The sequence below is a fragment of the Desarmillaria tabescens genome (assembly GCF_030435595.1).
Source record: "Desarmillaria tabescens strain CCBAS 213 chromosome Unknown EV420scaffold_51, whole genome shotgun sequence".
Lineage (NCBI taxonomy): Eukaryota > Fungi > Basidiomycota > Agaricomycetes > Agaricales > Physalacriaceae > Desarmillaria > Desarmillaria tabescens.
In genome coordinates, this window is record NW_026848350.1 from 63412 (window position 1) to 77631 (window position 14220).

At 47.8% G+C, this 14220-nt stretch overlaps 7 protein-coding genes across 7 annotated transcripts; 6 read left to right on the top strand and 1 right to left on the bottom strand.

Annotated features, from left to right (window-relative positions):
- Window positions 1-260: 260 nt before the first annotated feature.
- On the top strand, window positions 261-1009 carry EV420DRAFT_1572755 (uncharacterized protein; the record flags this gene model as incomplete). Its single annotated transcript, XM_060474363.1, has 1 exon — window positions 261-1009. A coding segment is annotated over exon 1 (207 nt), but the record flags the coding sequence as incomplete, so codon positions are not given.
- Window positions 1010-1446: 437 nt separating this feature from the next.
- On the top strand, window positions 1447-2633 carry EV420DRAFT_979024 (uncharacterized protein). Its single transcript, XM_060484234.1, has 3 exons — window positions 1447-1624; window positions 1695-2094; window positions 2155-2633. Exons 1-3 carry the CDS (start codon window positions 1613-1615, stop codon window positions 2556-2558), a joined length of 816 nt encoding a protein of 271 aa, XP_060325326.1. The 5' UTR covers window positions 1447-1612; the 3' UTR covers window positions 2559-2633.
- Window positions 2634-3791: 1158 nt separating this feature from the next.
- Window positions 3792-5218, top strand: EV420DRAFT_1648500 (uncharacterized protein; the record flags this gene model as incomplete). Its single annotated transcript, XM_060478181.1, has 7 exons — window positions 3792-4035; window positions 4086-4283; window positions 4336-4421; window positions 4481-4588; window positions 4638-4697; window positions 4753-4840; window positions 4893-5218. The coding sequence occupies 7 exons, from the start codon at window positions 3792-3794 to the stop codon at window positions 5216-5218; spliced, it is 1110 nt and encodes a 369-aa protein (XP_060325327.1).
- A 1228-nt stretch (window positions 5219-6446) lies between these two features.
- On the bottom strand, window positions 6447-7931 carry EV420DRAFT_1484416 (uncharacterized protein; the record flags this gene model as incomplete). The annotated part of the gene is made up of 7 exons (XM_060470074.1): window positions 6447-6565; window positions 6615-6708; window positions 6774-6908; window positions 6986-7122; window positions 7315-7386; window positions 7548-7662; window positions 7887-7931. The coding sequence occupies 7 exons, from the start codon at window positions 7929-7931 to the stop codon at window positions 6447-6449; spliced, it is 717 nt and encodes a 238-aa protein (XP_060325328.1).
- A 407-nt stretch (window positions 7932-8338) lies between these two features.
- Window positions 8339-9562, top strand: EV420DRAFT_1572787 (uncharacterized protein). The gene is made up of 3 exons (XM_060474364.1): window positions 8339-8544; window positions 8614-9013; window positions 9080-9562. Exons 1-3 carry the CDS (start codon window positions 8533-8535, stop codon window positions 9481-9483), a joined length of 816 nt encoding a protein of 271 aa, XP_060325329.1. The 5' UTR covers window positions 8339-8532; the 3' UTR covers window positions 9484-9562.
- A 595-nt stretch (window positions 9563-10157) lies between these two features.
- EV420DRAFT_1484418 (FtsJ-like methyltransferase-domain-containing protein) lies at window positions 10158-11570 on the top strand (the record flags this gene model as incomplete). Its single annotated transcript, XM_060470075.1, has 4 exons — window positions 10158-10255; window positions 10361-10381; window positions 10840-11231; window positions 11257-11570. 4 exons carry the CDS (start codon window positions 10158-10160, stop codon window positions 11568-11570), a joined length of 825 nt encoding a protein of 274 aa, XP_060325330.1.
- Window positions 11571-12252: 682 nt separating this feature from the next.
- Window positions 12253-13199, top strand: EV420DRAFT_1648503 (uncharacterized protein; the record flags this gene model as incomplete). The annotated part of the gene is made up of 3 exons (XM_060478182.1): window positions 12253-12264; window positions 12336-12735; window positions 12796-13199. 3 exons carry the CDS (start codon window positions 12253-12255, stop codon window positions 13197-13199), a joined length of 816 nt encoding a protein of 271 aa, XP_060325331.1.
- Between the last annotated feature and the right edge of the window lie 1021 nt (window positions 13200-14220).

Below are 14220 nucleotides of genomic sequence, written 5' to 3' on the forward strand. Positions count from 1 at the left end.
TGGCTTTGCGGAGACAGAGCTTGCCGTATCATTAGACACCGTAATGACCCTATCCTCATTGCCAATGAAGAGACCGAGGTTCTCACCTGCCAGTTCAGATCTTATCAAAATGGCGACACGAACTGTTGCGATGTTTAGTAGACATTCCATCAGTAAAACAAAACATATTACTTCAAGTGTCCTGGGCCTAGCATAACGAACAACTCTTCTTTCTAGTAGTCGTCGCTTGTTCGGAATCGGTCACTTGATGGTATGTACTATCCAAGCCAAAGCAAATCATAAGCACGCGTTGTTTATTGCCCAAACAAAAGGCCCTTTTCTGGCCGTCTTGCATGTCCTTCCGTCCGACCCTAGCCGCCCTCTCCAAAAAATCATCTACACAATGGATGGCTCGCCAGCGTCATGACCACTGCGTCAAGCAACAAGCGTGCAAGTCCCGTTCCGCATTCAAACTCCTGGAACTTGACAGCCAGCTCAATTTCCTCGACGACGACGATGTTCACATCATTGTCGACCTAGGTGCGGCGTCTGGAGGGTGGAGCTAGGTTGTATCACAGCGTTTGGGATACGGGTCCGACGAAGACAGCGAGCCATTATCGTCTACCCTTCCCCGGGGTGCGATCTAAACGAAGACCCGCAGAATCGTTGCGTCCTGGTAGCTACTACGACCCCCTCAATATCGACAAGATGGAAGAGGAGCTTGCTCGTAGTGAAAGCAAAGGTCGTGGAACCATCGTTGCTATTGACCGTCCTTCCAATGAACCCCATTCCTGGTGTACGCCCCCCAGAAGGACTATCTCGACCTAAAATGGATGCAGGAATCACGAACCTCCCATACCTGGACTCAGACAGCGGAAGATGGGTAAAGCATTGGCGGATGTCGTGCTCTCGGGTATGGCCCCGAATATCTCTGGGAATGCTTTGCATGACTCTGAGAAATGATATCGGCTTTGTCTGGCGGGGCATTTGCGGCGCGTCATATGCGAATTGAGAAGCAGATTGGTAGACGGTACGGCGTGTTGGTGTACGTGGTTTTTTTTTCATTCTCGTTCATCCTTATTTATAATAAACCAAATCAAGGCCTCGAACAGAATATCAGATATTCTCTAGTTTGTCGCATGCTAGTATCTCCGCTTTATGTATAAGTGGGCTAAGGGGAACAAATGTTTACTGCTCACTGCTCAGGACTGAAACATTGCGAACAGATACAGAAAATGAATGTTCCTCGTTTTGGAGTGCTAGCACCGAGCACCGACAGGAAGTACTCCGTGGTGAGTGACAAAATTGGTCTTGCATCTTGACTACAACAAAAATGGCTTGGCGTTTCCAGAGTAGAAGACTTGAACTGTGATCGGAAAACACGTCTGTTTCCGAACGATTCTGATTCTGTTTTGCTTGGTCGCCGCGCAGTAGCTGAGCTCGAGTTTACAGCATAGTTCGGGCCGTCGTCTGTAAACCATCTCAGGGCCACGGCACTAAAAGGACCAGTACCCATTTGAGCCCACATAATCCTCTCTCCTTCTCCTTCATGTTCTCTTCTTATTTGCATACGCTGAATCAGAACTAAGAATCGGCAACGACCAGCGGGACTCCAAACACTTCTGGCGGCAGGATGTCTTCAACGGTGAGTCGTGTTTCATCCTATTTCCCTCATCCGCTGTATCCAGTCACTTTTTTGACTTCCCTCCTTACAGGCATCCTTCGCGTCCTACTCCTTCACCACATGTGCGACTGTGATCCTCTATGACCTGATCCTCCTCCTCCCCACCGAAATTGATTATGTATGGCTTCCCCGGCCCGTACATCCTTTCCTCCTGCTGTTCGCATTGAATCGCTACCTACCCTTGGTCGGTATGGCGTTCACCATCCACTGGCTCTCACACCAGCCCTCTGGAACCCAGTGTCGACAGTTTTTCTTCATCATGAGCCCGCTCGCGGTCACTGGGGTTTTCACATCGCAAGTGATTCTCATGATCCGCACGTATGCAATATGGGACCGACACAGTGCAGTATTCTGGTGTTTTATTGTGACTGGAGTATTCTGTTTCATACCGGAGGTAGTTTGCCTTGTTATACAGCTCAAGACGATGCAATGTAGGTTACATGTCATTCGTGCTTTCGAGGCTAGCAGAGAGCTCAGGATTTAATTCGTAGTCATCGCACCGTCGTCCAATTACCCTGGCTGCTTAAACGTCTCTTCAAACTTGGCCAAGACGTTCTACATCCCTGTAGTTGTTTCAGAAACGATCATTGCTTCTCTCACGCTCTTTAAGGGCGTACAACACCTCCGCCATTCTTCTCATCCTTTTCTCATCGAGTTTTATGTCTCTGGGATATTCTTCTATGCGTGCCTCCTCTTTATGACTCTCACAAATATTCTTGTCCCTATGTGGGCCGAAAGCATCACACCCTTCCTTGGTTATTTTCAGCTTGCCCTTCATTCCATCCTGACTAACCGCATCATGTTGCTCATTCTCAAGCAGAGACGAATACGTCGACGTTATTCTAGTGAAGAGCCGTACACAGGTGATATTGAACTGTCTCATACCACGCTGTAAACTTCATCCAAACACGCTAAAAACCATCCAAAAATACCAACTCAGTCTAACGATGTTTGCTCCCGGTCCTGGAAACGACGTGAAGAAAAATATGCCAGCATAGGGAACAGCATCCGGACAACAGTCAAGAAAATTTGCTGATGCTAGGTTTCATCCAGACGAAAATGACTGCATTTCAGTTTGGGTGTCCGAATCTTTTGGGCCAAATGTTGGGCTTCCCCACATGGCTCCCCCAGCTGTTTTGGGGTGTCCTCCTACACCGATATAGACTCCAGCCGATAGCGGACACGCTTTGCGGCTGAATGGCAGCCGATTCAGGTACCGCCAATAATGACAAACCGGATTCCATCGAAAATGGGACCGAGTGCAAGAATACATTCACACAGAAGGTCGCCGTCGACAGGTACGTTGCACTGGATGACCGTCGCCAGTGTACTTTTCTCATGGTGGCGATCACTGTAGGTCAGATGAATTTCAGATGTTGAGCGATCCGAAAACTAATCCCGGAGAGACGTAACCAGGTACGAGTCACTCAAATCCCCTTGAGCAAGTCTATCAGTGGATTGTGATCGCTGCTTCTAGGCGGCAGGCCGCTGACTATAATTGTACCCATGACGAGTATCGTGACCTATATCTAGGAAAAGGAAAGGAAATTCCGGGTAACAGATGAACTTCTTTATTGTCAGGACTTCTTTATTGTCAGGACTCAGTAAATTAAACGAAAGAATCGCAAACAGAACCACACCTTTGGCCTAGCGCACTGTACACTGGAGGATACGAAGAGCAAGTAAACTAGTAGGAGCTCCCGTGGCTTCATTCCTCAGACACCGACGGCTTGCGCGACGCGTCTGCGGCAGAGTCGACGTCACCCTGATTATCTTATCTACAAGTGTTAACGCTTCGACCACAGTCTCGTACCGGTTCTCCGACCCTGTATGTCAGAGGTAAGAGGGTTGGTTTAATTGCGTATTGTATGAAGTACTCCGCTCATCTCTAAATACACAGATGAGGCTCTGGCCAATGGATTTGGGGTGTTCATCTAATGCCGTACAGTGTGATTGATCTAGGGTCGTCACTGAAAAATCCGCGCTGACCTTTTCTAGGTGCGTTCTGCTTAGTTATAGAGGGCTGCATGCTCCCACGCAATGTGACAGTCCGCCGCATTTTGAGCGTAGACACTTTGGAGCTACTTAAACGTAGAACGGCGGGGATATTCCACCTCTGCACTCCTCAATGCCCACGTTATCTAGTATTCTGGCGGAAGAGACGGGTACAATACCCTCAGATTCGTATAAGATGTCGGTGATGCTTTCACGCTCTCAGACTGGTCACTGTCCTAATTTTAATACCTCAGAACAGGTTCTCTGGTATGAGTTCAATCGTACTGGAAAGCGGCGGTCGTTCATTTTCATACACTGGCAGTTGATCAGCTCCTTCCTGAGTCTTGCATTATATGGCGTTCTGTGTCATCAAGTCTGTTAGTGGTCCTATCATTGTACGCACGTTCTTCACTGATCTCATTCAAAGACATATACTACATCTCCTTTCCAAAGGACCATCTGGTGTCGAAGATCATTGTATATGTTCTCTGGCTGATAGAGACAGTTCTGATTGTTACCAACGTCTGCAACATTTTCGACATATTCTGCTATAATTTTGGGAACCTTTCCAAACTTGATGACATCCGTCTCACATGGTTCATTGTTCCCATTCTCTCTGGATTCGGTGCGCGTTTTTTTACGTATGTTTGCGCTTTAAGTTACTGAAACAGCAGTAGTTGGCTGTGTCTGTCAATTATTTTATGCCTGGCGAATGTATAGATTCAGTAAGAAGGCACGGTGGATAAGTATTACTCTTTCAATGGTAAGCTTTGTGCCTAAACATCCAGTGACTGCTCCCTTAAAGCCCGATTTTCATCCAAGATTGCTTTTAGTCAATTTTTGGGTGCGATGGCTTGTAGCATTGAAGCAGGCAGATATTATCACTACTCAGATCTTCAGGCGGATTTGAATAACAAGGTCGCTGCAATGGTGAGCAGGTCGTTGTTGTGGCTCTCATTTAATCGTCTACTATTTGCAGATATGGTTGGGTGGGAGCGCTTTATGTGATGCTGCCATTGCTTTATGCATGACCTACCTTGTAAGTGAAGCATGGGAATAGCACTTAGGTCTCGACTGACCACTTTCGTCTATAGTTAAGTCGAGCTCATACCGGTCTCAAATCTACTCGGATACTTATTTCCAGGCTAATACGTCTGACCATTGAAACCGGGACTGTAACGGGTTAGTTGTATACCGCGAAATAGATCACATTGGCTTATTGGCCGCTTTTCAGCTACGCTTGCTGTCATTGACATCGCACTCTTCCTCGCCTATCCCAATAACAACTACGACACTGTCCTGGCGAACTGCTTGGTAATGATGTATTCGAATACCGTCCTTGCAGTTTGCAATAGCCGTATGACAAGGCAGATTCGTGGAGGGAGGGAAGACACAACTCTTCCCTCATATGAGTCTTTCGATTTGTTGAATGGTGGATTGAATATTGAGCTTCAAAATACACAGACCAACACAGATGTGGAATCTTCTCTGCGATTGGAGTGTCGCGAAGGAGGTGAACGCAACAAGAAGGCTATCCGGGCTTCTACCTGCCGACGGTAATGGCCCAACAGTGGACGTGCTGGACGCAAAGGTGATCCTCTCCCTCAGGTCAAGCAGATGATCTCATGCATGTTCTATGTAGCCAATATGAATGTTCTGGCCTTCGATATGCATTGATTAGCACTCGCATGGACGATTCTATGTACAACTATAATTAAAATGCGGATGACGCGACATCAACCGTCGGATACAACAGCAAGAGACCGGTCTCAGTGGACTTGGACGATACCCAAGAAACTTTCCCTTCATATATAATGCTTCCTTAAACCGCTGGATCAGGTCTTCTCTTTGGCTTGACTGAGAGTCTGAGTCCCTCTGCGAGGCATTGCTCTCAATAAGAAAACACATTGACTGCCCTCGGTGAACCTGTCCGTCCCGTAACAAGTCTTGTAAAGACCAGCCGCTGGCAGGAATAACCATTAGGTTTGCATCGCAGCCTGAGTAGATCATCGGCGGATAGCCTAGGAGCAGTTTTGGGAGAGTTCCCTCCGACCCTCCAAGCATACGAGGTCTACCGTGGTCATTCTATTGAACCACTGCTGACTCGTTAAAACATAACTGACCAACTAAAGAATCAGATTATATGTGCGCTCTCAAGCCTGAGGCCGAGGTAGTATAATTTACAGTTAAAAAAGATGCCCCATAGACGAGCAGATACATTTGTTAACTACCCACGAATTGAGTCGTAGGCAAAGGAGAATGTGCGCACATTGACAGCGTCATTAAAGACACGGACGATATCATTGAGATTTTTCATTCGTGTCTAGTACTTTCTGGGAACGACGAATTAGGGTTGAATCGTCTTTGGCGTAATCTAAGGTTATCGTAGCCTTCAAGAAAGCTTCACGCATGAGGAGTAAGATCGAGATGACACAAAGAAAGAATGATCCATGCTTCTTTAGCAGCAATCTAAAAACAAGATCGGGTCAGTCAAGTCGGGCAGATAGTCCGGCAAAGAATGCACTGACCGTCATCCATCTCTCTCCACCATCTGGACAACGGTGAGGACCAAGAAGATGATAACGCTAGCTTTGCGGGACAGAGCTTGCTGGATCATTCGACTCCGCTATTCTCAGTGCGACGCTCACTAAGAGGAAAAGTCGGAAGATCCTGCAATTACACACTAGGCACGATATAATGCTTTTGGCAGGAGGGAGATCGGAGAGTAGCTAATCAGTAATGCTCAGCGACAGCCTATGAATTCGACTCACCAGTCCAGTATCAAGGTCTAATCAGCGTACAACCCTATCCCGAACAAAACCTCATCACCAATGAAGAGACCGAGGTTCTCACCTGCCAGTTCAGATCCTATCAAAATGGCGCGTATCGTGAATGCAGCGACACGAACTGGTGCGATGTTCAGTAGACATTCCATTAGTAAAACAGAACATATTACTTGCGCAGAAGATAGATAACACTACGTGCACGTAGGCGATGGTGAAAATGATGGCGGCAACTAGGTTGCTGTAACCGTATATGTCTGCTGTTGCCTGTTGGCTAAGGATGTCTGTTTAAATATGCACTAAAGTAATTGTATTGAATGTAGTTTACATACCCAGATCACCCAGTCTACCGCCACTGGCCAGCCCCGGAAATGGCTACCCAATTGCCGATTCTCGCCCTGGTCTTTTTCAACGCCCTGTCCCCGCCTTCCCGCTCGCACTTTCCTGCCTTTTCTCGCCCCACCAGCCTTTCGTGAACCCTCCAAGGCTCTGACACTACCTTCATACACCCCCCTCTTCTCAAACAAGCCTCCTTAGCTCATACACATGCCGCCGTCACTGCCGCCATTATCATTGTCGAGCTCTCCGTTGGGTTTCCGAGCGTGCATACATCTCCATATCCCAAGAACTGGCTTTGTGCTCTATGATCCGCCATGAAATAGTGAGTCCTGGTATCGGATCCTAGGAAAGGTCAATGTTGTCGGTATGCACATAGGTTGTATGCGCGATTGACACCGATGCCAATGGGTGAAGCGGCAAGCGCTGGTTGGATCTGGGTGGGGATGGGGCCCGTCTACATAGACGGGACGTTGACTAGCGTTGTGGTGGCGTCGTGTTGTTGTAGCCAGGGGATGACGCATTCTGCTGCCTCACGGGAGGGCTTATACGTGTTGGTAGGCAGTGGGATGGGCAGAATCTTGGACTTTTGGGCTACCGGATGCATGACTGCACTTCAAACATATATAAATATTGAAATAAACGAAATATGCCTTTTCTTACCTTGAATTAGCCTGTGATAAGTCGTAGTAAGTAATTGTTGTGGTCGTGGTAGGTGGTCAGTTCAACAAGTACAGGCTCGAATCTGCTTCCGGGCCGATTAGGCTTACTCTCCGCCATGCTAGCTGAGCTTGTCAAAACCGACAGTACACTCAGGATATCCTTGATCCCTTCATATACGGAACGTTCGTCCACTACTTTTGGCTCCGACAAATTTACGTAGAACTGTTTAAGGACGAAAGAAGCTTGTATAATGGTGGCATGGTGTGACAAGTGATCTTCTTGTGCATTGGTGGTTTCTACCGCGCTACGCAGCCAAAGTACGTTTGAAAAGCATGTCGTCCCAGGTCCGTCGTTCCATGGTCGTCAGGAACTCGGAGAGGATACCCCCACATCACTGGATATTGCTGCGGGCACGGAGAAACTCGGGATCTAGCAAGTATCATTACCTTGTTGGCTTCTTGTCTCTGCGCCTGCTCTGTTAACTTGTTCATTAGTCCTCCGAGTTGATTGATCTACAAACATACTAACGCTCCGAATCATCCAGGGTGTCGGCGGTTTCCGTTCATCACTTTTTTCCAGAATGGGCTAGCTCGTTGCATGTTAGTGTCTTCGTTTTATGTATAAGGGGGTTAAGGGGAACTGATGTTCACTGCTTCTCAGGACTGAAACGTTGGTCTCATGAAGTGAACGTTCCTAGTTTTGGAATGCTAGCAGCGGGCACCGACAGGAAGTACTTCGCGGTGAGCAACAAAACTCGGTCTCACATTTTGACTACAACAAAAATGCCTCGTTCCCAGTGTAGAAGACTTGAGCTGTGATCATGAAACACATTTGTTTCCGAACTATTCCGACTCTATTTTACTTGATCGCCGTCCGGTAGCCAGGAAATGCTGACGTCGAGTTTACAGCATGATTCGGACCGTCGTCTGTAAACCATCTCAGGGCCACGGCACTAAAAGGACCGGCACCCCGCTTGAGACCACATAATCTTCTCTCTCCCTCTCCTTCATGTTCTCCTCTCATTCGTACACATTGAATAAGAACTGAGAATAGGCGGTGACCAGCGGGACTTCAAGTGTTTCTAGCGGCAGGATGCCCTTGACGGTAAGTCATGTTTCGTCCTATCTTCCTCATCCGCTGTATTCAATCACTTTTTGATTTCCCTCCTTACAGGCATCCTTCACGTCCTATTCCTTTACCGCATGCGCGACTGTGATCCTCTATGACCTGCTCCTCTTCCTTCCTACTGAAATTGATTATGTATGGCTTCCCCGACCCATACATCCGCTCCTATTGCTGTTCGCACTGAACCGCTACTTACCCTTGGTCAATATGGCGGTGACCATCAACTGGCTCCTGCACAAGCCCACTCCGACCCAGTGTCACCGGTTTGTGTTCATCATGGCCCCGCTCACGGTCATTGGGACTTTGACGTCGCAAGTGATCCTCATGATCCGCACGTATGCAATATGGGACCGACACCGAGCGGTATTCTGGTGTTTTATTGGGACTGGTGTCTTCTGTTTTATACCAGAGTTAGTTTGCCTTGCTATAGAACTCAAGACGATTCGAGGTGGGTTGCTTATCATCCGTGTTTTCGACGCTAGCAGAGATCTCAGAACCTTCTAATAACTCGTAGCCATTGAATCGTCGTCCAACCATCCTGGTTGCTTGAACGTCTCTTCAAACTTGGCCAAAGCTTTCTATATCCCTATAGTCGTTTCAGAGACGACCATTGCTTCGCTCACACTCTTCAAAGGCATACAGCACCTCCGCCGTTCTTCCCATCCTTTTCTCATCGAGTTGTATGTCTCAGGGATGTTCTTCTACGTGTGTCTCCTCCTCATAACCCTTGCAAATATCCTTGTCCCCATGTGGGCCAACAGCATCGCACCCTTCCTTAGTTATTTTCAGCTTATCCTTCATTCCATCCTGAGCAGCCGCATCATGCTGCTCATTCTTAAGCAGAGACAGATACGTCGAAGCTATCCTACAGAAGAGCTATATACGGGTGATATTGAACTATCTCATACCACACAGTAAACTACATCAAAATGCGCTGAAAATCATTAACAGATACGAATGCTGTAGAAAGGCTAGTAGTTGTCAGTTCAACGAGATCTTTGCTCTTGACGGTCCTGGAAACGACGTGAAGAATATGCTAGCATAGGGAACAGCATTCTGGACCGATGAACTCCAACCGATGGTAGAAACGCTTTGCGCCTGGATAGCAACCGATTCAGGTACCGCCAATAATGATTGGAAAAACAGCGTCCTACGGTCCGATGAATCGGACTTCATCAAAAATAAGACCGGGAGAGTGCAGGAATAAATTCACACAATTGAATGCAGGAGATCCCCGTCGACAGGTAAGTATATTGTCAGGGACTACCGTCGCCAGTTTTTTTTTCTCATGGTGGCATTCATGGTAGGTCAAATGAATTCTAGACATTGAACGATCAGAAAACTAGTCCTAGAGAGACGTAACACGGTACCTGACTCAAATCCCCTCGAGCAAGTCTATTCAGCGGATTTTGATCACCGCTTCCAGGCGGCAAGCCGCCCACTATAATTGCACCTATGATGAGTATCGTGGCTTATATCTAGGAGAAGGAAAAAAAAATGCTGGGCAACAGATGAACTTGTTCATTGTCAGGGCTCAGTATAAATGAAAAAATCGAAAACAAACGACACCTTTAAATTTGGCTTAGCACATCATGTACCGACGGATACAAAGAAGATGGAAACCAGTAGAAGCACTCGACTTCGTCCCTCGGATACCAAGCTTGCGCCACGCATCTGAGATGAAGTCCAGGTTCAGTGTCTGTCAACCACCACCCTCATCGGTTCTCCCATGAGTCCGTCAAAGGCGAGTATACTGGTTTAATTCTGTGAATTGACAAAGACTGCGCTTTCCCAGGGGAGGCTCACTGCCTGACTGGTATGTCTAGACAGCAGCGAAGAAGATGATAACGCCGGTTTTGCGGAGACAGAGCTTGCTGGATCGTTAAACACAGGAATGATACCGCTATTCCCAATGCGACACCCATTGAGAGGAAAAGTTGGGAGATCTTGCAATTATGCACTAGACGCAATATAATGCTTTGGGCGGGAGGGAGATCGAAGAGTAGCTGATCAGTAATACTTGAAGACAGCCTATGACTTTGACTCACCAGTCCAGTATCAAGCTCTAAGCAGCATATAGCCCTATCCTCATCGCCAATGGAGAGACAGGTTTTCACCTGCGAGTTCAGATCTTATCAAAATGGCGCGTATCGTGAAGGAAGCGACCCCGAACTAGTGCGATGTTCACTGGCAGTAGACATTCCACCAGTAAAACAAAACATATTACTTCAAATGTCCTAGGTCTAGCATACAACAAATAACTCTCCTTTCTAGTAGTCGTCGCCTGTTCGGAATCGATCACTTGGTGGTATATGTCCAAGCTAAAACAAACCATAAGCACGCGTTGTTTACCGCACAAACAAAAAGCCCTTTTCCGGCCGTCTTGCATGTCCTTCCGTCCGACCCTCGCCACCTTCTCCATACACAAAGGACAGCTCGCCAGCGTCGTGATTGCTACGTCAAACAACGAGAATTTTCAGCATCCCATCTTGCATTCAAACTCCTCGAACTCGACATCCAGCTCAATTTCCTCGACCACGAGGATGTGAATGTCGTCGTCGACCTCGGTGCGGCGCCTGGAGGGTGGAGCCAGGTCATATCGTGGCGGGCGTTTGGGGTACGGGTCCGAGGAGGACAGCGAGCCATTACCGTCCACCCTTCCCCGGGTGCGATCCAAACGAAGACCCGTAGAATCGTCGCGTCCTGGTAGCGACTATGACCCCCTCAATATCGATAGAATGGAAGAGGAGATTGCTCGTAGTGAAAGCAAAGGTCGTGGTGCCATCGTTGCAGTTGACCTCCTTCCAATGAACCCCATTCCTGGCGTTCGGTCTCTCCAGAAGGACTTTCTTGACCCTAAAACGGACGTGGCGATTACGGACCTCTTGCATTCGTCCATACCTGGGCTCAGACAGTGGAAAATGGGTAAAGCATTGGTGGACGTCGTACTTTCGGATATGGCGCCGAATATCTCTGGTAATGCTTTGCATGACTCTGAGAAATGATATCGGCGTTGTCTGGCGGTGCAAGCATTTGCTGCGCGTCATTTGCGAACTGAGGGGCAGATTGGTAGACGGTACAGCGGCGTGTCGGTGTACGTGGTTTTTTTCATACTCGTTCATCCTTATTAATAATAAACCAAATCAAGGCCTCGGAGCGAGTATCGAATATTCTCTAGCTTGTTGCATGGTAGTATCTCCGTTTTATATATAAGTGGTCTAAGGGGAACAAATGTTTACTGCTCAATGCTCAGGACTGAAACATTGCAAACACATACAAAAATGAACATTCCTCGTTTTGGAGTGCTAGCACCGAGCACCGACAGGAAGTACTCCGTGGTAAGTGACAAAATTGGTCTCGTATCTCAACTACAACAAAAATGGCTCGGCGTTTCCAGAGTAGAAGACTTGAACTATGATCAGAAAACACGTCTGTCTCCGAACGATCTGATTCCGTTTTGCTTGGTCGTCGCGCAGTAGCTAAGAAATGCTGAGCTCGACTTTACAGCATAGTTCGGGCCGTCGTCTGTAAATCATATCAGGGTCCCACGGCACTAAAAAGACCGGTACCCACTTGAGCCCATATAATCTTCTCTTCTCCTTCATGTTCTCTTCTTATTTGTATGCGTTGAACGAGAACTGAGAATCGGCAGCGACTAGCGGGACTTCAAGCATTTCTGGCAGCAGAATGTCTTTAACGGTGAGTCCTGCTTCGTCCTATTTCCCTCATCCGCTGTATCCAGTCACTTTTTCTGACTTCCCTCCTTACAGGCATCCTTCGCGTCCTACTCCTTCACCGCATGCGCGACTGTGATCCTCTATGACCTGATCCTCCTCCTCCCGACCGAAATTGATTATGTATGGCTTCCCCGGCCCAGACATCCTCTCCTGCTGCTGTTCGCATTGAACCGCTACTTGCCCTTGGTCGATATGGCGTTCACTATCCACTGGCTCTCACACCAGCCTTCTGGAACTCTGTGTTGCCAGTTTTTCTTCATCACGGGCCCGCTTGCGGTCGCTGGGGTTTTCACATCGCAAGTGATTCTCATGATCCGCACGTATGCAATATGGGACCGACACAGAGCAGTATTCTGGTGTTTTATTGGGACTGGAGTATTCTGTTTTATACCGGAGGTAGTTTGCCTTGTTATACAGCTCAAGACGATGCGATGTAGGTTGCTTGTCATTCGTGCTTTCGAAGCTAGCAGAGAGCTTAGGGCTTAATTCGTAGTCATCGAACCGTCGTCCAACTACCCTGACTGCTTAAACATCTCTTCAAACATGGCCGAGACGTTCTATATCCCTGTACTCGTTTCAGAGACCATCATTGCTTCGCTCACGCTCTTTAAAGGCGTACAACACCTCCGCCATTCTTCTCATCCTTTTCTCATCGAGTTTTATGTCTCTGGGATGTTCTTCTATGTGTGCCTCCTCCTCATGACCGTTGCAAATATCCTTGTCCCCGTGTGGACCGACGGCATCACACCCTTCCTTACTTATTTTCTGCGCATCCTTCATTCCATCCTGAGCAGCCGCATCATGCTGCTCATTGTCAAGCAGAGACGAAAACATCGACGCTATCTTGATGAAGAGCCGTACACGGGTGATGTTGAACTATCTCATACCACGCTGTAAACTACATGCAAATGCACTAAAAATCATTAAAAGATACTAGCTCATTCTAACGAGATGTCTTCTCCTGACGAACCTGGAAACAACGTGAAGAATATGCCAGCATAGGGAACAGTATCCGGACAACAGTCAAGAAAATTTGCTGATGCTACATTCAATAAGGAACAGTTCAACGGTTCAAGGTGTCCATATTCTGGGTCTAGTATAACAAATAACTCTTCGTTCTGGGCGCCGTCACCTGTTCAGAATCGGTCACTTAAGTGGTGGTATGTATCCAAGCGAAAACAAACCGCAAGCACACGTTGTTTATTGCGCAAACAAAAGTGTCCTTCTCTCTTTCCCTCCCTCGTCGCTCTATCCAAAAAATCATCCACACAATGGATAGCTCACCAGCATCGTGACCACTACGTCAAGCAACGGGCATCTTCAGCGTACAAGTCCCGTTCTGCATTCAAACTCCTCGAACTCAACAGCCAGCTTAATTTCCTCGACGAACGATGATGTGAACATCGTCGTCAACCTCGGTGCGGCACCTGGAGGGTGGATCCAGGTAGTATTGTAGCGTTTAGGGTACGGATCCGAGGAGGACAGTGAGCCATTACCGTCCACCCTTCCCCGGGTACGATCCAAACGAAGACCCGTAGAATTGCCGCGTCCTGGTAGTGACTACGACCCCTCAATATCGACAGAATGGAAGAGGAGATTGCTCGTAGTGAAAGCAAAGGTCGTGGTGCCATCGTTGCAGTTGACCTCCTTCCAATGAACCCCATTCCTGGCGTTCGGTCTCTCCAGAAGGACTTTCTCGACCCTAAAACGGACGCAGCCATCACGGACCTCTTGCATTCGTCCATACCTGGGTTAAGACGGCGGAAGATGGATAAAGCGTTGGTGGATGTCGTGCTCTCGGTGTGGCCCTGAATATTTCTGAGAACGCTTTGCATGACTGTGAGAAATGATATCGGCCTTGTCTGGCGGTGCAAGCATTTGCGGCGCGCTATATGCGAACTGAGGAGCAGATTGGTCG